Consider the following 24,276-nt stretch of genomic DNA (forward strand, 5'->3'; position numbering starts at 1 on the left):
TATTGTTCGTTGAGCATCCTGATGGCCTGGGGATAGAAGCTTCTTCTGAGTCTCTCTGTGCTTGCCATGAGACTCCGGTATCGCTTGCCTGACCGCAGCAGTTCAAAGAGGCAGTTGTTTGGGTGTCTCGAGTCTTTGATAATCCTCTTAGCCTTGCCCATGCACCGCTTGTTGTAAATGCCCTGGAGAGTGGGAAGCCCCCCTCCAATTGTGCGTTCAGTTGAACGGGCCACTCTCTGTAGTCTGCTACGGTCTTGTGCAGTGCTATTCCCAAACCAGGAGGTGATATTGCCAGTCAGGATGCTCTCTATTGTGCATGAGTAGAAGTTCTTAAGGATCTTCTGACTGACTTGGAACTTCCTTAGGCACCTGAGGAAGTAGAGGCGTTGCCGTGCCTTCTTCACAACACTGTCAATGTGTGTGGTCCATGTCAAGTCCTCGGATATGTGGACTCCGAGGTACTTAAAACTGTTCACTCTCTCAACCGGTGCCCCGTCGATGCTGAGGGGGCTGTAGTCCCTGACCCCCGACCTCCTAAAGTCCACAATCATCTCCTTTGTTTTGCTGACGTTCAGGGAGAGGCTGTTCTCTTGACACCATCCCGCTAGAACCTTGACCTCCTCCAGGTAGGCCCTCTCGTCGTTTGCAGAGATCAGGCCCACCACTACTGTGTCGTCAGCAAATTTGATGATTGTGTTGTTGTTCCGCTGTGCCACACAGTCATGTGTGTACAGGGAGTAGAGGAGGGGACTCAGAACACAGCCCTGGGGGGCCCCTATATTGAGAGTGATGGATGAGGAGGTGCAGTTGCCTGCTCTCACCACCTGGGGTCTGCCCGTCAGGAAGTCCAAGACCCACTGGCAGAGGTCATAGTTCAAGCCCAGGTCCCTGAGCTTGGCTATGAGTTTGGAGGGGACTATGATTTCAAAAGTAATATTATGAACACAACACTCTAACTTACCATCTTTAGAGAATAAAGTACTCAACCTCTACTTTGTTTAACTATGAGTGAACACAACACTCTAATTTACCATTTTTAGAGAATAAAGTACTCAACCTCTACTTTGTTTAACTATGAGTGAACACAACACTCTTCGTCTGAGATACTCAATTGTAATTGCTATATATTTTGCGTCCGTAAAAAGGTTAGTTTTTGTTAGTAATGTTTATGTATAACCTTGGACGGCTGCTGGTTTTGTGAGATCACAAGATCACGCAAGAATCCATATTGTCAGGCTTTATGTTATGTGCTCATGTCTGAACCACAGTGGTTTGGACCAATCAGCTGACAGCTACTGGTGTGCTTTAGATCCAATTACCTTGTATTATTTTTCAAGGGCCGGACCTATTCCAAGCAGTTTCAAAGGACGACTTACCAGATGGTTCTGTGTAACAGAACATTTGGTGGGTCAGGTTATTGTTTGTAAACAGATCTATATTACGATTTACAAGGGGTTAAGAAAGTTCCAAGTAGCTTATTTGCCATTTACAGATCAAACATTTCAAGAATGTAGCGTATATGAATATAACCCACACTTATAGGGTCAGAACAATTACGGATCGAATTACGGACCCTTTAAATCATATATATATATGAAATAACCCCCGAACTAAACACATTAGTTGGTTAACATGTGTTGGTATTGTAAACTACTGATGAGTTGGTCAGAGTCAATCTGCTAAGGGGTCAGACCCGTTAGCTCAGCTTGTTAGTGCGGCTGCCTGTGGATCCCGTGGTCCCAGGTTAAAATCCACAGTTACAGTATTAACATGTATTGGTATTGATTTTCAACTGACACCTGTACGTGTTTAGTTAGATGGCACATCTGTTCATTATGTCCAATGTTATACGTCTGTTTAGTTGTGTCATCTGATTACTGGGGCGACAGTGGCTCAGGAGGTAGAGCGGTCGTCTGGTAATCGGAAGGTTCCCGGTTCGATTCAAGCTCCTCCCGGGCAGCGTGTCGATGTGTCCTTGAGCAAGTCACTTAACCCCTAATTGCTCCCGATGAGCAGGTTGGGTACCATACATGGTTGCCTCCGCCATCGGTGTGTGAATGTGTGCGTCAATGGGTGAATGTGAGGAACAAAATTGTAAAGCGCTTTGGATAAAAGCGCTCTATAAATGCAGTCCATTTACCATTTACACAGCAGCAGGAATGGAGCAAGAGTACAGTATACTGTAGGAGCATAGCAAGCAGCCTGAGGAGGAGGCGCAGTAGAGCAGTCTGAGCTGACCTGTGGCTCGTGCCCCAGCTTTACATCCCTCATTCAACAGTGCAGCTGCTTGGCTGTTGAACCTGCTCAAGCTGGAGCTAAATGGGATACGAAGTGCATGAGTTATCGTAACACACACACACACACACAGTCACACACACTCCACTCAATCATTCAACAACACACACACACACACACACACACACAGATGCAGATGCAAGTGATTATAATACTACCCCCTTGCACTTTGCACAAGGGTGTGATCATGATTTACCTTGTGAAACAAGTCATCACGGAGACAAACAGTACGAGTAGCAGCTGAGTCACTCTGGGAGTTTCTGCATCACTGCAACATTTACGTAAACAGCGCCATCTAAGGGCCTACGGTAATACAATTATTGCTGACTCATTTTTGAGTGTGGAATCTTCTAAATGATGAGGCAGTCCTATTGAGGTCTACAAAGTCTATTCTTCCATGGATATCATCAGGGCTAATTTTACTAGCTAGGTCCATCATCCACACAACAGGATAAGTCAGCCTTGTAGACTTGGTGCCACAAGTTTCATTAAAGTGTCTTGAAGTTTTCCATGCGGCTAACCAAGGACGCGGGAACTACAGGTGCGGCGGGTGCTGCAGCACCCCCTGCTGGCGGGGAGTGTAACTGCAAGCTGTGTCAGAAGATTTACAAAAAAAGAAAAGAAAAATATCAAAAACTTTAATCTTTTTAGTTAGCATTTTAGTGTAAGCAGTCTAAAACATGTTTTTTTTTAATGGTTAAAATCCACTATTTAATGATATTTTCTGTGTATCTGATCTGAGTCTGACTGTCTGTGACGCTGCAGCGCGCCGCACAGTCTCACACACACACATCGGCGACGCGCCGACGTCTACTACGTCTACGTCTGAGTCCCTGCCGATGGACACAGATGCCAGCAGCATCCCGGAGCCTCCGGAGGAGAGAACACAGCCAGTGTCAGTGACAGCTGTCGTCTCTGTCAACAACAACTCCGTTGACAATGCCAATGGCGTCGGCGGACTCAGCGAAGAGCCTTTCCAGCCCACTCAGTTTGAATTCCCTGCCAGGCGGTTTAGAAAGGAAACATTCACTCGATCATTTAACTCATTGTGGTTTAAACGCTGGACATGGCTTCACTATCTAAGCCAAAGTGATAAGGCGGTGTGCTTCTTATGTTGCTCTGCTATGGAGAAGAAGCTCGTCAGTGCAGACAGGATCAGGCCTGGGACTTTTGTTATTGCTCCTGCGGCGGCCTGGCTGGCTGCGCGTGCTCCCTTGGTTAATGTTTCAGCACCACGGACAGCGATTGTTGTTTTGACAGAGTCACACACACACACACACACACACACAATCACACACATACACACACGCACACAAAGTTCAGTTACTCTTAGTTTGTATACTATTATTACATGTTCGAAATAAATATTTCAAATAAAGAAATGAATATTTTCGGATGGTTGCGTGTCTGTTTGTTCACTTCATTCTGTCACAAAAATGTGTAAATTGTCACTAGCGCGCTGACTGTTAGAAGCCTATATTCATTAATATAATATACATCATTAATCTGTTTAATCTATACTCTGCATTGGTTATACGATCCTGTGCGGTGTGCGAAACGAAATTCCAAACGCTAGTTGTTGACGCTTGCAGGCGGCTTGCGTCTAAATCGACAATAAATCGTCTTCTGATTAGAGAAAAACTGCTGCATTTCGTGTGTGAACTGTCCACATGTTGGTGTTCAAGTTTGTCTGTTGTAGTGTAAAATATTAATCTTTCAAATGAATGGAAAATCATGAATGATGCGCTTCGCGCATGCATTTAATATGACGTTATTATTATTATTTATCCGACTCCAACCGCACCCCCAAGTATAAATTACTTCCCGCGTGCCTGCAGCTAACGCTACGCTATGACCAGAGGTCATGCAGGAACAGAGCTCCAAGTTCAAGTTAATGACACAACACTCCCTCCTAGTGGGTGAATTAGAACATCTATTTTCAGTCAACACGGTTCCGCCAATGCAATTATCAGTAACCTGCATACAGTATGAAACAATAAATAAACAACCACATTACAAAAGTCAACTTTGAACCCTGCAAACAATTATTCAGTTTTTATGACCCATCCCTAGGTATAAAGAGCTTGCCTACGAGGCAACAGTGGTTTTGAGTTCAATCGTCTTCAGTACCATTCAAGACAAACCTATCAAAGACTGTACTGTACTGTATACACTCATCATTGTCCGGCAGTGAGGCTACATGGGTAGAGTGTCACGCTTCCTCCGGTCCTGGTCCTGTGGGACCAGGACCCAGACATTCACAACTCCCCATCAATAACCCTCATAACATAACATTGCCAACCGGTGGGCTGATGCAGATCTGGCATCAGCTCACACACCAACTTATTATTATTTACTGCCAGTTATGTTTATTGTCTGTATTGTCGTTGTTGTCTCCACTTTGTTAGTCTTGTGTTCCCCTGTCTGTGGTTTGTAAATATGTTTTAGTCTGGTTGTTTATTTGTTATTGTTTTCCCAGTGTGCTCTGTGTTCTGTTGTTTCTGTCTACCACACCTGTGTCCTGTTTGTAATTACCCTCTGTGTGTCTTGTCAATTAGTCTGTGTATATTAGTGTTGTCTGTCCTGCCCTCCTGTGCGGGATCATTGTTCAATGTTACCTATGTTTGTCAGTTTTGTATTGTTCCTGTCTTGTTAAGTAAACTGTTTTCATCACCACGTCGACTTCTGTCTCATCCATCATCGTTGCTTACTCTGCCACCTGGGTTCATCACCATGCCGAAGAAGCATAATCGTAACAGTAGAGCACCGGTTTGAGCCCCTGGCAAGGCCGTTGTCAGTGGTGTTGTTGTCCACTGTTGAGCGCTCTGACTTCTGGACTTGGCAGTCCCCTGTCACGGTGATTAGGGACACTGATTAGGGACACCAAGTGCCGTTCTTCTGATGAGATGTTAAACAGAGGTCCCGACTGAATTGGGTCGTTAAAGAACCCAGGGACCGTAAAGAGTAGGGGGTTCCCTGAATGTCCTGGCCAAATCCCCAATCTGGTCTTTGACATCAAGGCCACCTAATCATCACTCCCCTTTAATTGGTTGCTATCAATCCTTGGCTCCTGAGCCTTTCAGCTGATGTGTGCCTGGTGCCAGTGAATGGCAGCCATTGAGCCTGCGTAGCCCAAGGTTGGGTGCTACACAGTGGTGCAGGTGAAGGAGGCCACCCTAGATTGTAAACAGATTTGAGTGTCTAGAAAAGCGCTATATAAATGCAGTGATCATTCATTCATTCATTCATTCATTCATTCATTCATTCATTCATTCATTCATTCATTCATTCATTCATTCTTCATAGGATGGCTGATAACAATTGAGTTCATCATGTGAAATAAACAATGCTATTAGTATGCAAATACTGTATGCGAAAGAGACTTGGATGAATATTAAAATAACCGACATTTGAACTGTGGAGTGGATGGCTGTTACATGACAGCTTGCTTTATGTAATATGTGATATGTAATATGTAGTGATATGTAATATGTAGTGACATGTAATATGTAGTGATATGTAATATGTATTGATATGTGATATGTAGTGATATGTAATATGTATTGATATGTGATATGTAGTGATATGTAATATGTAGTGATATGTAATATGTATTGATATGTGATATGTAGTGATATGTAATATGTATTGATATGTGATATGTAGTGATATGTAATATGTAGTGATATGTAATATGTATTGATATGTGATATCTATGTAATATGTATTGATGTGTAATATGTAGTGCATAACAAGGAATTCAAAAGCAGCATAAATCTGCACAGGAACACTGTGAACACAAAGAGTAGAAATTAACCAGACTCTAACTAGTAATAACATGTCAGTGATGGAACAATAAGAATAAGAACACAAAGAGTAGAAGAGAACCAGACTCTAACTAGTATTATTACATGGCGTTTTAACATTCGCCGAAATGCTTGATTGTGATTGGTCAATAGCCCCTGACAGCGATGAATAATTTTTCGATAACTGACCGCTGCCATGGGCAACGCGCAATAATCACAGGTGATTATTGCTTTTCGCAGCTGGAGCAATCAAGCCCACTGACACACACTGCATCAGTGTAATCAGACACACCTGCCGGCTGTCGGCGATAATAATAATCACTTTATTTGGGCTGACAGAGCCACAGAACAACTGCGTCTGCATTTGATCTCGTCTTGTCGATGGTGTAAAATGAATTAGGTATATTGTTAGTGAGTTAGCCATGTAATAAGCGGGATAATGTATAGCTATACTCGGTCATTGTCGCAAAATAATTGACCTTCACTGACGTTTAAAACACCTCGGCGAGGCGCCTCTGTGTTCTAAACTCCGTGTCGGTCAATTATTTTGCGACAATGACCTCGTAGCTATACATTATCCCTTACATAACATGTATGGAACACTGTGAACACAAAGAGTAGAAGAGAACCAGAGGAGAGAAACGGGATGATGTAACTCCTACTGAGACACACTGAGCTGCTAATTAAGACATGGTTAATTAGCAGCATCATCTGGAGAAGCTAATTGTTTCTTTTGTTCCTTGTGTATTTTCTTCCTGTGTGTGTATGTGTGTGTGTGTGTGTGTGTGTGTGTGTGTGTGTGTGTGTGTGTGTGTGTGTGTGTGTGTGTGTGTGTGTGTGTGTGTGTGTGTGTGTGTGTGTGTGTGTGTGTGTGTGTGTGTGTGCGTGCGTGCGTGCGTGCGTGCGTGCGTGCGTGTGTGTGTGTGTGCGTGCGTGCGTGTGTGTGTGTGTGTGTGTGTCACAGGGGGGTCCAGGTCATCTCTACCTGCTGAAGAACAAAGTGGCGACGTTCGCTAAGGTGGAGAAGGAAGAGGACATGAGCCAGTGAGTCACCGCCATGTCCTCGTGTCCCTCTACATCCTACTGCCGTGTCATCATGTCCCTCTACATCCTACTGCTGTGTCCTCATGTCCTCATGTCCCTCTACTTCCTACTGCCGTGTCCTCATGTCTGTCCTCATGTCTCTCTACTGCTGTGTCCTCATGTCTCTCTACTTCCTACTGCCTTGTCCTCATGTCTCTCTACATCCTACTGCCTTGTCCTCATGTCTCTCTACTTCCTACTGCCTTGTCCTCATGTCTCTCTACATCCTACTGCCTTGTCCTCATGTCTCTCTACTTCCTACTGCCTTGTCCTCATGTCTCTCTACATCCTACTGCCTTGTCCTCATGTCTCTCTACATCCTACTGCCTTGTCCTCATGTCTCTCTACTTCATACTGCCGTGTCCTCATGTCTCTCTACTTCCTACTGCCGTGTTCTCATGTCTCTCTACTTCCTACTGCCGTGTCCTCATGTCTCTCTACTTCCTACTGCCGTGTCCTCATGTCTCTCTACTTCCTACTGCCGTGTCCTCATGTCTCTCTACATCCTACTGTTGTGTCCTCATGTCTGTCATCATGTCCCTCTACATCCTACTGCTGTGTCCTCATGTCTGTCCTCACTCCTCATGTCCCTCTACATCCTACTGCTGTATCACCCTGACCACCATCACCCTGACCACCATCACAGTGCACCCTGACCACCATCACAGTGCACCCTGACCACCATCACCCTGACCACCATCACAGTGCACCCTGACCACCATCACAGTGCACCCTGACCACCATCACCCTGACCACCATCACAGTGCACAATGACCACCATCACAGTGCAGTACCCTGACTTGACCACTATACTGTCTGGTTCTGGTGCAGGTTCTGGAGGAGGCTGAGTCGGTTCATGAGCAAAGTGAACCCAGAGCCCAACCTCATCCACATCATGGGCTGCTACGTCCTGGGAAACCCCAACGGAGAGAAGGTACACACACACACACACACACACACACACACACACACACACACACACACACACACAGGGAGAGAGAGAAAGGGAGAGAGGGAGAGAGAGTGGGAGAGATAGAGATATAGAGGAGAGAGAGAGAGAGAGAGAGAGAGAGAGAGAGAGAGAGAGAGAGAGAGAGAGTGGGTGGGGCCTCAGCAACTTAAAATGTTCCTGCATCACACACTCTCAAGCAGGCAGGCAGCACTTAAACATACAGTACTGTAAGTCTGGGACATAGAACACACACATACACATAAACATACAATCTACGATGCAATTACACGGTTGGCAGATTTTATTACATTGCATCATGATTAACACAATGGCGCCTGACCACGGATATAAACGTGTTTCGAATCCATGCTTAATGGACCGAGGACGGATATATTTGTTTTGGCTTTTATTCCATTTTAATAACCTATTCAAGGTCGCCGAGCGGCACTGCAGATTTACCCTACTCTTTGAATTCGAGAAAGTCCATTACCGGCCAGATCCTCTTAGGGGCGCTATCTCGATAATGCAGTGTTCCCTGTGGCCGAAGCTGTCTTTTTTTTTTAAGATCTCTAATGTAGTTTTCTACTGACCTGAAGCGATAGCTATTGTCTGTTGCACGGAATACGTTTTGGATCGCGGATTTCACTATGCAATAAGGGGATTTATCATCAGCCAATAGACATATCGATCTACCAGATGGCGATCGATAACCGGGAAATGCTCGGGGGGATCCAACCGGCACATGGTAAGATCTTTTTCACGTAAATTACATGCTGATCAGAGCTTGCTATGATACTCAACCAGCCGACCAGCGTATGTGGCTACTTAGACGAACACGGTTATTGGTAATCAATAATCAGAAACGACGTCCCCCCGTCCCCCCCCCTTTCATGCATACATGCTTGAGGATCATACCGATCATATGCAGTTTGAGTTTTTTATTTTTTTAACTTTGGCCATTTCCCTGGCTCTTTTATACGTTTATCGCATTTATACTTGGTCAAGTTCGACCGACAGAAGCAGGCTGAAAGGGTTCAGATGGGGGGGAAGACACTCTGGGAAAGGCACGGCTGCAGTCCGGGATTCGAACTCGCTCAGCCCCAGATCCGTGCGAGCACGGTTGTCCACGGCGCTGAAATAGCACTCGCGGTACGTGGTGAGCTACTGGAGCTCCCCCTGCAGTTTGAGTTTTAACTGTAGCTTTTGTACAACGGAAATGCCATTGGATATAACGTTAGTAGCTATTAGCCCTTTATCTAGCCTTCCAGGAAATATACTAGACCAAATGCCGTATAACGCTTATATTCACGGCGCTATAAAATGAGCACGTATTGATGAAAAAAATATTTCTTTAATCCATTTTGAAGGGACGGTTTATGGTCTCAATTGACAATGAGAATGGACAGATAGCACTACTATAAAGTATATATTTAGCTCTACAAACAGCCCCACGGACTGTGCAAGTCTGTTTACATATGCTGGTCGTCTAGAGTTATATTAGACGCATCCCAGTGGCCGCCAATGTTTTAAAGTGTGCACATTACACACACACAATTCAAAATGAAATTACACGGTTGCAGATTTCTTTAAAGCTATTATACCCGTGATTACACTGTTCACATAAATATATATTTCTTCTGAGTGTGTGCGAGTCTGCATGCCTACATAGAATACAGTATGTCTCAATGTGTGTGCCATGTGGATTTGTGTGTATGTGTGTTGAGTCCTGGCAAACCTGTGTTTATACCGATTATTGTGTAATTTTGTGGATTTTGCTCTGAGTAGCTGGTTATGGCGTTAAAGAGAACATTTGCATTGTGCTATTTCAGTTCAGACAATATCTATTAACATAGAAAACTGTCCACCCTGAAAGATTACAGTGTTCTTCAGCCTCTAATCAGCTCGTCACCTGCTCCTCCGTGACTTTCCTCTGCGTTGTGTTTGTCATCGATACTTGGTTATCTCACATTGGCTGTCACACACTGTATCAACCCGTCCATGCAATCCGTCTCATAAGAATTCGACACTGGCAAACGTGGTACCTTTCTTGGAAAACGTTGTTTATTCCGTAAACAAAGCCTCTGCACCAGATGGAAAACAGTTCTTTCTGTCCTTGAAAAGACTTTGAAGAAACTAAATTCATTATTCTAACAATCTCTCTTCTGTTACCCCACTCAGTGGTTGTGCGGCCTAGCTGTCCAAAAGGCCTTCCCTGTTAGCCGAAGCTAGCGATGTCGTGGCAATTCCCCTTCCCCACCCACGAGGGTGAGGAGGGATTTCTGCAGTCCGTGGCATTTCAACATCTGCTCCTCTCAGTCTCGTGTCATATTCTAATTTGTCTCACAGCTCATAACATCTTTCCCCTAGCAACGGGGGCCCGCCACCTTTTCCTTGTTACTAGTGACACGATACCATGGCAACGGCACCTTTGACCAAAATCACTATAGCAACGGTGATGTTGATATTACCGGCACCACTTACCCAAAACAAAACGCTCTGCTGTGGTGGTAATGACCTCGGCACCTGATAAAGGCCCTGATCTGCACAGTCGCCCCCACCCCATCTCCAGGTCTCTGCCTGCTGCTCTGAAACACACACACTCTCTCTCTCTCTCTCTCTGTTGTCCTCCTCCTCTGAGATCTACGAGTAGATGCTGTCATCTACAGATATTTACATTATATACACATTGAAAAACAAGGCAATTTCTATCAACCCTGTGTTGGAAATCAGAACATTTTGTTCAACAATTTGTGATCAAGTAACACTTTTGGTCCAATGACAATGAATAGACCTCTCATGCGGTCATGTCATTATGACATCATTATGACATCAAGCCCCAGTGCATTTTCCCCCTCACCTATGGCAGACATGAACAGTGTCTTCCATTACAGTTTACCAGTCATTTCGTCCTTGATGCTGCACGTGGGGTTAGTGGGGAAAATAAGTTTTGTTAACGTTCCAACTTCTAAAAGACAAATTGCTAACCCTAAATGACCGGATGCTGCACAGAACGCACTGACGCAGCGTTGCTAAGCTAGTTTTGGGTAGAGATTTTTCTTTTTTTAAACTGCCAATTCGAAAGAGAAATAATAATAATAATAATAATAATAATAATAATAATAATAATAATAATAATAATAATAATAATAATAATAATAATAATAATAATAATAATAATAATAATAATAATAATAATAATAATAATAATAATAATAATAATAATAATAATAATAATAATAATAATAATAATAATAATAATAATAATAATAATAATAATAATAAATGTTATTTGGGGGCACTTTCACAACACCCAAGGTCACCTTACAGATCATAAAAACACAGCAAGGCAGTTAAAAGTCGAGGTAAAAAACAAATCAAACAACAGGAAGTATAAAACAGTGAAGTTAAAATAACAAAACAAACAAACAGCAGGGGGTAAAGGTAAAGAACAGTGACAGAGGTTATAGTGAATATGCAAGTTTAAACAGGTGGGTTAAAACTTTTCAGTTGTGATTTAAATGATGAGGGAGTCAGACTGTTGGACATGTGGGGGCAGGGAGTTCCAGAGTCTGGGAGCCGAGCAGCTGAACGCTTGGGCACCCATGGTGCTGAGGCATGAGCTGGGGATGGATAGGAGTCCAGTAGAGGATGAGTGGAGGGTGCGGGAGGGGGTGTATTCCTGGAGGAGGTCAGTGATGTAGATGGGGGCTAGATTGTGGAGGGCTTTGAAGGTGAGTAGGATGTTTTTTACAAATCAAAACCTGGAGCCGTACAGCATTGAAATACAACCTTATTTTCTGAATGATATTCTGCTGTTCCCTTTCTCTCTCTCTCCCCCTCTCTCTCTGTCTATGTATCTCTCTATCTCTCTCTCTGTCTATTTATCTGTATCTCTCTCTCTCCCCCCTCTCTCTCTCTGTCTATGTATCTGTCTCTCTCTCCCCCCTCTCTCTGTCTATGTATCTGTATATCTCTCTCTCCCCCCCCCTCTCTCTATGTATCTGTATCTGTATCTCTCTCGCTCTCTCTCTGTCTCTCACTCTTTCTCCTTTTCTCTCTCTGCTGTCATTCTCCGTCTCTATTATCTCATCCTGACTCATATGGTTATAACACAGGAGCCCAGGAGACATGATGCTGTGTATCCGTCCACTTAACAGACACACACACACACACACGCACGCACGCACGCACGCACGCACGCACGCACGCACGCACGCACGCACGCACGCACGCACACACACACACACACACACACACACACACACACACACACACACACACACACACACACACACACACACACACACACACACACACACACACACACACACACACACACACACACACATATACACACACACACACACACACACAAACAGGGGAGATGTTGCTACACTTTTTTCCCAAGAGATACACACACACAAACACTTAGGAGACACACACTGACATGCACACAAGCACACAGTAATACCCAGGGGGGGGGGGGGGGGGGGGGGGGGGAGGTTGGCTGACCTAACTGTGTCTGTTCCGAGTCTGCAAAGTGGCTGCAAAGAGAGACGTTGTCTGTGACTCAGTGCAGTCTGCTGAGGCTCTACAGCACAGGTCGGCAATAGGCGGCCCGCAGGCTGAAATTGGCCCGCCAGCAATAATATCTGGCCCCTCAGAATATATATAAAAAACAAAAAAAATGTGTTATATCAGACCAACTAGGCTAGGCTATATGTTAGCTATAATGTCCAAATAGAGAAACTACCACCACCTAAAGAATGCTTATTATTATACTTTTTTTTATCCATGTTGAGAGTGAATAACAGGTAAGAAGCGAGGTGCAATGTAGCGCTTGCTCAACATGAAAAAAGTCGGTGGACAGCGCCTGGTGCTAAAATAACAAACAAGCCACGAAACAAGAAATTAAAACACTAGTTCAGTAAGTCATTCAAACTTTATCTTTACTTATATATGACTGTGACGGCACCACACATGTGAACAGTAACAATGCAATTAAACTGAAGTCAAATCAGAGCAAAAAAACCTGAATCTGCTTCAAGAAGATGCGCTACATTGGGTATATAAGGAATTACAACGAGACATTTATTAACTAAATAAAAAATACAATTAGGCATTTAACCCACTAAAGCCTGGCGCAACACTAGACATGTTTTGTAAAACATTAAATATCTTTGGATTTGTTTGTGATAAACACTTGCTTTATTGTATCGGAATCTATTGTCATCTCAAAATGTAGTGCATCTCTCAGAGAATGCGCGGATGTAAAGCATAGAATCTTGAAATATCTAGATTGGTTGTTTTTCCCTGGACTGCATCTAATCCGCTGTATCTATCCATTTATCATATCTATGTCTGTCACTAGAAATTGTCACATGGACTGGGAGAACCAATCGAAAATTCCTATTGTTTCTTAATACTCCAGTGCGCTCCACAGAAAGGGCTGTCAGATAGACGCTGTGGGATATTGTGGATATCCTGAAGAACGTTCTCAGTCAACTGAGATCCGGTAATAACAAGGTTTATTAGCCAGACAGATACAATATATACAATATATTATTCCACGCATTGGTTGCGCGTAAAAGATAGGCCGATAAGAGAGAGGCGCTTGTCTCTGGTTTTATAATAAAATGGCAAAAAGACAAAGGTATAATTTTCAGTGCAAATGTGTATGTTGTTTACAGTTTATTATGCCACCTATGCAGCTCGTTTATTTTGTCCATTATCTGCCTCTGCCACAAATGTATGTCTTAGTTATAAGGTGGTCTGTCACAGAGTTAAAATGTTTTCACTATCAACATATTAAATTAGCCATTGTTTTTGTTTCCGGCCCCCCATACAATGGCTTGGAAAAAATCTGGCCCTCGGCCAAACTTAATTGCCTACCCCTGCTCTACAGGTTCTGTACCTAGACTCCAGGGACACGTCTGAAACACTAGCGTCGGACCTCATCACGCCATATTTAAATTGATTGATATTCCTTGGTATCGGCTATATTAAGCCTGATCAAATTCTGAAAAAGAAAAAGAAAACCATTAAGGGAAAGATGTGATGCAGACTTTTTTCTTTTTCTTAATGCTGTGAGGTTTTGCCCGCTGCTCACTACCTTTTCTCTGTTTCTTTAAGCCTATACTGTTTATTTCCCTTCTATACTGTTTATTTTCCCTTCTCACTCACTCTCTCTAGCCCCCACCCTCTCGTTCCTTACCCTTAGTGGCCACACCTGTTCGATATTCTATTATCTCTCGCACCTGTGGTGGCAGGCTAATTAGTCCCCCTGTGGGCTTTAAATACCAGAGCGCTTCCCCTCGTTTTGGCGTGGGGTCGTGTTGTATACTTGCCGAGTCATATTCTCTAAACATCTAGACTCTTTCGGGAGATCCTCTGTCTGCCTATGCTGTTCCATTCTCCGGCGTCGAGATGTTTGCTCCAGCCTTCGCCAGCTGTCGCCGTTGCCTGTGGGGGAGACTGGTCTGCGCTCCCTGTACTTCCACGGGAGGCACCCCAGCGTTCCACTGCAGACCCCCGCGCAGCTGTTCGTCCTGACGCACATCCAGACCAGCGCAGACGCTCTCCAGTCCTCAGCGCGCAACGCGCATCTTCCAAGGACGCTCGAGCTTGGCACGCTCTCCAGACCAGCGCGCAACGCGCATCTTCCAAGAACCCTCGAGCTTGGCACGCTCTCCAGACCAGCGCGCAACGCGCATCTTCCAAGGACGCTCGAGCTTGGCACGCTCTCCAGACCAGCGCGCAACGCGCATCTTCCAAGAACCCTCGAGCTTGGCACGCTCTCCAGACCAGCGCGCAACGCGCATCTTCCAAGGACGCTCGAGCTTGGCACGCTCTCCAGACCAGCGCGCAACGCGCATCTTCCAAGAACCCTCGAGCTTGGCACGCTCTCCAGACCAGCGCGCAACGCGCATCTTCTAGACCTTCGTGCTTGGCACACTCCTCCTCGCAGACGCACCCGACGCGTCTCTCGGTTCCGGTGCGCACTCAAGCAGTGGCGCACCACTCTGTTCCTCGGCTCCGACAGTCGGCTACCCGGTGACGACACCTTCGCCACCGCCGCCTGTTCCAGCACCACTCTGTCCTCGGCTCCGACAGTCGGCTACCCGGTGACGACACCTTCGCCACCGCCGCCTGTTCCAGCACCACTCTGTCCTCGGCTCGGACTGCCGGCTCCCCGGTGGCGATACCCTCGCCACCGCCGCCTGTTCCAGCACCACTCTGTCCTCGGCTCGGACAGCCGGCGCCCCGGTGGCGACGCTCTCGCCCCGCTGCCTGTTCCTGTACCATTACGCATACGCTGGGTGAGTTTAGATTGTGATGTCACTCTCCCAGCGTATTGCCTCTGTTTTTGGTTCTCACTTAGAATAGTATTTTTGGACTTTACATCTCCCCCTGTGTGTTTGTCACACGAAGATATTATTACTTTGTTCACTTTGATTATTTGGACTGTTCTGCACCTGCTCTGTTTTTTCCCCTTTGTGCATTAACTATCTCCTCTGTCCTGCAGAGCGGCCCAGATGATTTCCACCAGTCCTCCCAGTTCCTCCCTGTTTCCCAGCCCGCCTCCGCGGGCCTCAGTCCCTAGTCCTCTATCCCTAGCTCTCCTAGTCCCAAGTCCTCTTTCCCTAGCTCTCCTAGTCCCTAGTCCTCTCTCCTCAGTCCCCTAGTCCCTAGTCCTCTTTCCCTAGTTCTCCTAGTCCCTAGTCCTCTATCCCTAGCTCTCCTAGTCCCAAGTCCTCTTTCCCTAGTTCTCCTAGTCCCTAGTCCTCTATCCCTAGCTCACCTAGTCCCTAGTCCTCTCTCCCTAGTTCTCCTAGTCCCTAGTCCTCTATCCCTAGCTCTCCTAGTCCCTAGTCCTCTCTCCCTAGTTCTCCTAGTCCCTAGTCCTCTATCCCTAGCTCTCCTAGTCCCTAGTCCTCTCTCCCTAGTTCTCCTTGTCCCTTGTTTACCTAGTCTCTAGTTCCTCTGTCCCAAGGCGTTCCCTTAACCTTCCCTTAGGCGTTCCCTTACCTTCCCATAGTGTTCCCTTTTCCTGCATTTGTGATTCTCCCTTAAAGGGACAGTGCCCTTTTCCCTGTTTTTCCCTGTGTTTCAATAAATATCTGTTTCTTGGCAAACCACCATACCTGTCTTGTGTTGTGCGATTGGGGTCGGTTACAAACCATAACAGTACGACCCCACCAAGTCTACGACCCCAGCCAGCACAGACTGTGTTTGTTGAGTTTGCCTTTTTTTTTCTTGTTCCCTCTAGCTCCCCTGTTAGCCCTGTTAGCTCCCCTGTTAGCTTGTTAGTCTCCCCTCTAGCTTCCCTGTTAGCCCAGTTTAGCTTCCTTGTTAGTCCTGTTTAGCTCCCTTGTTAGCCTGTTACTCCCCTGTTTAGCTTGTTAGTCTCCCCGGTTAGCTCCCCTGTTTGCTTCCCGTTTGCCCTGTTTGACCCCCCTGTAGCTAGCCATGCCCTGGCAGCTAACCCAGTCCCTCAGCAGAGCCCCTGTCTGCTAGCTTAGCCCCGGCTGCTAGCACAGCCTCTATGTTTATGCAGCCCTTGCTGCTGGCATAGGCCCTGTAGCTAGCCGTGCCCTGGCGGCTAACCCAGTTTCCCTCTGCATGGCCCCGGTCTGCTAGCTTGGCCCCGGCTGTTAGCACAGCCTCTATGTTAATGCAGCCTTGCAGCTGGCATAGGCCCTGTAGCTAGCCAGGCCCAAGCAGCTAACCCGGTCCCTCTGCATGGCCTCCACTTTTTTGTGTAGTTTCTCCCACTGCTAGGACTGCCCTTCAGCTAGCAAGGTCAGTATTCCCACAGCTAGGACTGTCCTTCCAGCTAGCTTGTTCTCTCATGCTGGTCCAGCCCTGTCTGCCAGCCTAGCTCCGGCAGCTAGCGCAGCCTCTATGTAGATGTAGCAGTACAGCTAGCATAGGCCCTGTAGCTATCAGTGCCTTGGCAGCTACCCTTTCCCTCTGCTAGCCTAGCTCGGCAGCTAGCGCAGCCTCTATGTTGATGTAGCAGTACAGCTAGCATAGGCCCTGTAGCTATCAGTGCCCTGGCAGCTACCCTTTCCCTCTGCTAGCCTGGCTCCGGCAGCTTGCGCAGCCTCTATGTTGATGTAGCAGTACAGCTAGCATAGGCCCTGTAGCTATCAGTGCCCTGGCAGCAACCTTCCCTCTGCTAGCCCCTTCCCGGTGCTACCATGGTTACCCCTTTGCTACCCTGCTTGCCCCTCAGTTCCTCTAGACCAGTTGCTCTAGACCAGTTCTCTAAACCAGTTCTCTAAACCAGTTCTCTAGACCAGTTCTCTAGCCCGGATCTCTAGACCAGTTCTCTAGACCAGTTCTCTAGACCAGTTCCTCTAGACTAGTTCTCTAGACCCAGTTCCTCTAGACCAGTTCCTCTAGACCAGTTCCCCCAGTTACCCCTCGGCGACCCTGTTTCTTTTGCTAGCCCCACTCTTGTGGTGGCTTCCCCTGCTGGCTTGGCCAGTACCTCTTGTTTTGCCCCCTGCCACTCTGTCTGTATTTGTTTTGGGTCGCCGGGTGGCTCCCGTTGGAGGGGGGGATACTGTGAGGTTTTGCCCGCTGCTCACTACCTTTTCTCTGTTTCTTTAAGCCTATACTGTTTATTTCCCTTCTATACTGTTTATTTTCCCTTCTCACTCACTCTCTCTAGCCCCCACCCTCTCGTTCCTTACCCTTAGTGGCCACACCTGTTCGATATTCTATTATCTCTCGCACCTGTGGTGGCAGGCTAATTAGTCCCCCTGTGGGCTTTAAATACCAGAGCGCTTCCCCTCGTTTTGGCGTGGGGTCGTGTTGTATACTTGCCGAGTCATATTCTCTAAACATCTAGACTCTTTCGGGAGATCCTCTGTCTGCCTATGCTGTTCCATTCTCCGGCGTCGAGATGTTTGCTCCAGCCTTCGCCAGCTGTCGCCGTTGCCTGTGGGGGAGACTGGTCTGCGCTCCCTGTACTTCCACGGGAGGCACCCCAGCGTTCCACTGCAGACCCCCGCGCAGCTGTTCGTCCTGACGCACATCCAGACCAGCGCAGACGCTCTCCAGTCCTCAGCGCGCAACGCGCATCTTCCAAGGACGCTCGAGCTTGGCACGCTCTCCAGACCAGCGCGCAACGCGCATCTTCCAAGAACCCTCGAGCTTGGCACGCTCTCCAGACCAGCGCGCAACGCGCATCTTCCAAGGACGCTCGAGCTTGGCACGCTCTCCAGACCAGCGCGCAACGCGCATCTTCCAAGAACCCTCGAGCTTGGCACGCTCTCCAGACCAGCGCGCAACGCGCATCTTCCAAGGACGCTCGAGCTTGGCACGCTCTCCAGACCAGCGCGCAACGCGCATCTTCCAAGAACCCTCGAGCTTGGCACGCTCTCCAGACCAGCGCGCAACGCGCATCTTCTAGACCTTCGTGCTTGGCACACTCCTCCTCGCAGACGCACCCGACGCGTCTCTCGGTTCCGGTGCGCACTCAAGCAGTGGCGCACCACTCTGTTCCTCGGCTCCGACAGTCGGCTACCCGGTGACGACACCTTCGCCACCGCCGCCTGTTCCAGCACCACTCTGTCCTCGGCTCCGACAGTCGGCTACCCGGTGACGACACCTTCGCCACCGCCGCCTGTTCCAGCACCACTCTGTCCTCGGCTCGGACTGCCGGCTCCCCGGTGGCGATACCCTCGCCACCGCCGCCTGTTCCAGCACCACTCTGTCCTCGGCTCGGACAGCCGGCGCCCCGGTGGCGACGCTCTCGCCCCGCTGCCTGTTCCTGTACCATTACGCATACGCTGGGTGAGTTTAGATTGTGATGTCACTCTCCCAGCGTATTGCCTCTGTTTTTGGTTCTCACTTAGAATAGTATTTTTGGACTTTACATCTCCCCCTGTGTGTTTGTCACACGAAGATATTATTACTTTGTTCACTTTGATTATTTGGACTGTTCTGCACCTGCTCTGTTTTTTCCCCTTTGTGCATTAACTATCTCCTCTGTCCTGCAGAGCGGCCCAGATGATTTCCACCAGTCCTCCCAGTTCCTCCCTGTTTCCCAGCCCGCCTCCGCGGGCCTCAGTCCCTAGTCCTCTATCCCTAGCTCTCCTAGTCCCAAGTCCTCTTTCCCTAGCTCTCCTAGTCCCTAGTCCTCTCTCCTCAGTCCCCTAGTCCCTAGTCCTCTTTCCCTAGTTCTCCTAGTCCCTAGTCCTCTATCCCTAGCTCTCCTAGTCCCAAGTCCTCTTTCCCTAGTTCTCCTAGTCCCTAGTCCTCTATCCCTAGCTCACCTAGTCCCTAGTCCTCTCTCCCTAGTTCTCCTAGTCCCTAGTCCTCTATCCCTAGCTCTCCTAGTCCCTAGTCCTCTCTCCCTAGTTCTCCTAGTCCCTAGTCCTCTATCCCTAGCTCTCCTAGTCCCTAGTCCTCTCTCCCTAGTTCTCCTTGTCCCTTGTTTACCTAGTCTCTAGTTCCTCTGTCCCAAGGCGTTCCCTTAACCTTCCCTTAGGCGTTCCCTTACCTTCCCATAGTGTTCCCTTTTCCTGCATTTGTGATTCTCCCTTAAAGGGACAGTGCCCTTTTCCCTGTTTTTCCCTGTGTTTCAATAAATATCTGTTTCTTGGCAAACCACCATACCTGTCTTGTGTTGTGCGATTGGGGTCGGTTACAAACCATAACAAATGCAGCGCTGTGCAATTTTCAAGAACATCTTACCTACATTGAATTGGTTTTATAAATTATAATATTCTTGAAGTGGGTAATGTGCAACTGTATTATCTAAGAAAACACAATTATCAGAGTGGGACTCAGGGGCAAAACACTTGATCCAGACCCTAACACACTCTGTACCTACAGTACTTTACTTGATGCAGACCCTAACACACTCTGTACCTACAGTACTTTACTTGATCCAGACCCTAACACACTCTGTACCTACAGTACTTTACTTGATCCAGACCCTAACACACTCTGTACCTACAGTACTTTACTTGATGCAGACCCTAACACACTCTGTACCTACAGTACTTTACTTGATCCAGACCCTAACACACTCTGTACCTACAATACTTTACTTGATCCAGACCCTAACACACTCTGTACCTATAGTACTTTACTTGATCCAGACCCTAACACACTCTGTACCTACTTCACTTGAACGTGCTGCATCCAACCAACTTACTGCTCATCTCTTACAGCATTACCTCCTAGACCCTAATCAGTCAGGCTTCAGGACTGGCCACTCCACAGAAACGGCCCTCATTGCGGTCACAGAGGCACTTCACTTAGCAAAAGCGAAAGGCCTCTCCTCTGTCCTGATTCTCCTAGACCTATCTGCAACCTTCGACACGGTCAACCATCAGATCCTCCTCGCGTCCCTTGCAGGAATGGCGCTGACATGGCTGACATCATACCTCAATGACCGCTCCTACCAAGTGTCATGGAGAGGGACCCTGTCGGCCACCTTCCCCCTGCGGACGGGTGTCCCCCAGGGCTCGGTCCTAGGACCCCTTCTCTTCTCCCTCTACACTAAATCTCTGGGTAACATTATCACGTCTCATGCCTTCTCGTATCAGAGACCCAAACACACTCTGTACCTACTTTACTTGACCCAGACCCTAACATAGTCTGTACCTACACTGCCCTGTCAAGGCTAACCGCAGTAACTTCCAAACAGTGAAACTGAGAAAAATGGCTTTAAAGTTTTTTGACTTGCCATCCAAAATGTGTTATAGGTAGATAGATGATAGTACCCAGATTTAACATGTATTAATGAAGTAATCTTTGGGCATACAAAAATATGACCTAATTATTTTAATGAACCCCAAAAAAGCAGATACTGCACTCTGCTGCACGATTTCCTCAAATAATTATACAGGTAATGTACAGGCAAAGTGCATTAACTTCAAATACACTGTTGTTATCCCTCCAGCTTTCATAACTTAACCTAGCCATTTTATTTGGATCATCATCATTCCAATATATTCAGGTGTTAAAAATTTCATTTTCAAAATGGCTAGGTTAAGTTATGAAAGCTGGAGGGAAAACAACATTGTATTTGAAGTGACTGCACTTTCGATCTTATATTATACCTATGGGTCTAATAACACCGTCGATTGTCAGTGAGTTTCTTCCAGTCAACATGCACAAAACAGATTGTTTTTTCATCCGTACATTTCTGTTTTATACCGTTTTGAATATGAGTATAGTTTTGGTGGTTCTTAGTAATCCCAGGAAAAGACGCGATAATAGCATTTTAGTGGAATCCACTAAACACTAGGGGTGGGGGAAAATATCGTTACGTAGTAGTATCGCGATACTTTGCGTGGCGATACTGTATCGATACAGGGACTGGAAGTATCGATATTTAATTATTTATAAAAAAAATTATTTAATAAAAAAAATATTGTACAGTTAAGTTGGAATATGACTGTAATACAAACAGTTCCATTTGTCAGGTACATGCAACACAGATTACAGTGTTGACATCTGTCTGCTTGAGAAAATACCATGTTCTGCAATAAAAATGATTGAAGTGAGATGAACAGACTGAACTTTATTTTATTAGATAAAACATGTTGACAACGTTTTACTTTGCAGTTGAAAAAAGGTAATAAATTGCAATATATCGCAATATTAATATCGCAATACTCAGCATATCGCAATATATTTAGTATTGCAATACTATCATATCGTGACTCAAGTATCGTGATAGTATCGAATCGTGAGGCCTCTGGTGATTCCCACCCCTACTAAACACATTGTAATTGTTCGCCTGATTATCTAATCAACCTGAAATCAACGCTAGAAAAACCCTGACAAAGTTTGAATCGAAAACAGGCTTCAGGGACAGCCTTACTGACCATATCTCTCCATGTTGTCAGCTTTTTAGGAATTGAGGAAACTGGTTGGTGTTTTACTTTTTTTTTTTTAGATGTGAAGCACCTCATAGACCGCCAATGTCGCTCACTAACTCACTCACTCACTCACTCACTCACTCACTCACTCACTCACTCACTCACTCACTCACTCACTCACTCACTCACTCACTCACTCACTCACTCACTCACTCACTCACTGTTAGCCACTCTGCCCCTAGTGGCGGCTCACAGGCATGGCTCTTTATGTAAGACCAGTTCAATCTATGTGAGAATGACTCACATCTACTGTATAACACTCCTCTGATAAGACACGTGTATTTTTTACATTTTACAATACAATCCTGAAGTTTTGACTTGGTTCGTAGGACACGCGGACAGCACCGTCAGTAACAGCAGCAACAACAACAATAACAACAACAACAACAATAACTATAACAATAATAACAACAACAGCAAACTACAACAGGAAAGTTAGAAATTCAAGCAACAGTGTGTGTGTTTCTTACTGTAGTTGCTGAAGAGCTGAGAGAGGCTTCGGTCACCAGACTGAAATGCTCAAAGCGACATGAAGGATGAGGAGGAGGATTTGAATAAATAATAGCCTCCGTCTTCTTAGAAACCCAGTGCAAATATAGCACGGAACATGGAGGCCAGAGGCTAAAAAACCCGCTCTACAAAGATACAACAGATCCCTGGAGACATGCTGTAGGTTTATATGTCTGCTCATTTTACGCTTGCTATTATTTTACTTATTTTTACTTTTATCTCTACACGCCACTATCCGCTGGGTGCATACGCTGACCTTTATCATGTTTTGTAACAGATTACAGAAGCCTATTGGAACGTGAGGTTCTGATATGATTCGATTAATATATCTGCATTATTTTATCCCACTTTATGCTTTGCACTTGCTGCTGTTTTACACTGATGTTATGTCTTATTTCGTACTGATGTAAAGCACTTTGAACTGCAATCCCCTGCATGAAAGGTGCTATACAAATAAAGTATTATTATTAGGGATGTCCGATATTATCGGCCTACCGATATTATCGGCCGATATTGGCATTAAAATGTGATATCAGAAAATATCGGTATCGGTTAAAATTTATTAAAAAAAAATTTTACATTTCTATAACCTTTATTTACCCAGGCAAGCAAGTAAGAACAAATTCTGATTTTATTTATTGTCAAAAGTATGCATAATGTTGTGTTAATTCCACAACAAGAGATATGTAATGTTAATTACCTGAAATTATTCCGTTTTTGGGCGGGGAAACCCTGCATATATCGGTATCGGTTTATATCGGTTGATATCGGTATCGGAAATTAAGAGTTGGACAATATCGGTATATCGGTATCGGTAAAAAAGCCAATATCGAGCATCCCTAATTATTATTATACAAATTAAGTATTATTATTATAATTTTTTTTTTTATTGATCTTTTTCCCCCTCCTTTTTCCTCCGATTTTCTCCCATCCCAATGTTAGTCGTTATGCCAATTCCCAATCCCCTTCCTGGTCGCTGCACACTTACCCCCCACAGTCGGTCTGGGAGAGTGGAGGCTTCCACGTGCTTCCTCCGACACACGTCCAGCCAATCAACCGCTTCTTTTCACCTAGCAGCGCGGATTCTCACTGAGAGGGCGTAGCGTGTGGAAGGATCACACTATCCCACTTAGATCCTATCCGCGCTTAGCAGGCGCCCCGACCGAACTGTAGGAGTCGCTGTTTACAACGACCCGGACCCACCCCGCCAGCCTCTCCCACCCTCTAATACTGCCAATTGTATTAGTGTGAACGGCCAGCCAAGCTGGTGACAACCCCGGAGCTGTGAGCTGGATTCGAACAGGCGAATCCAGCCGCTCCGGGGTTGGTGACGAACGCAATCTCCGTTACGCCACCTGACCGCCCTATTATTATTATTTTTATACAGTATACAGACAGTCACTCACACACACACAGTAAACAAGACAGTGCTAGTAGACTCTAAGATTCATTATAGTCCCATGGGGACGAGCAGGTCTCTCCCCATTCTCTGCCATTATCAGAAACACAGAGTAGGGATACACACACTAGTCTCACACGGTCAGATTCTTTCTCCACAACACTTGTTTCACTTGGTTTTAGCGCAGAGTTACAGGGGTATTCACAGTATACTTACACACACCGTGTACAGGGCCCTACAGTAGACTCAGCTTCTTCTCCCAGGCCATCAGAACATTGAACACTGATCTCTACACACACAAGCACACATCTGCACTCTCTC

General features: G+C 46.1%; 1 protein-coding gene across 1 annotated transcript in view; it reads left to right on the forward strand.

The window, feature by feature from the left end:
- The window catches only part of LOC311237171 (NMDA receptor synaptonuclear signaling and neuronal migration factor-like), a gene marked incomplete at both ends in the record, with an annotated part of 205,911 nt that overhangs the window by 178,312 nt on the left and 3,323 nt on the right, over positions 1-24,276 (forward strand). Inside the window, 3 exons of the mRNA XM_084324980.1 lie at positions 7,066-7,145; positions 8,016-8,118; positions 10,504-10,588. Coding sequence (XP_084181106.1) covers positions 7,066-7,145; positions 8,016-8,118; positions 10,504-10,588 — 268 coding nt within the window. The remainder of the gene's footprint in view (positions 1-7,065; positions 7,146-8,015; positions 8,119-10,503; positions 10,589-24,276) is intronic.

This window comes from Notolepis coatsorum (genome assembly GCF_963971535.1).
Source record: "Notolepis coatsorum genome assembly, chromosome: 11".
NCBI classification, from domain to species: domain Eukaryota; kingdom Metazoa; phylum Chordata; class Actinopteri; order Aulopiformes; family Paralepididae; genus Notolepis; species Notolepis coatsorum.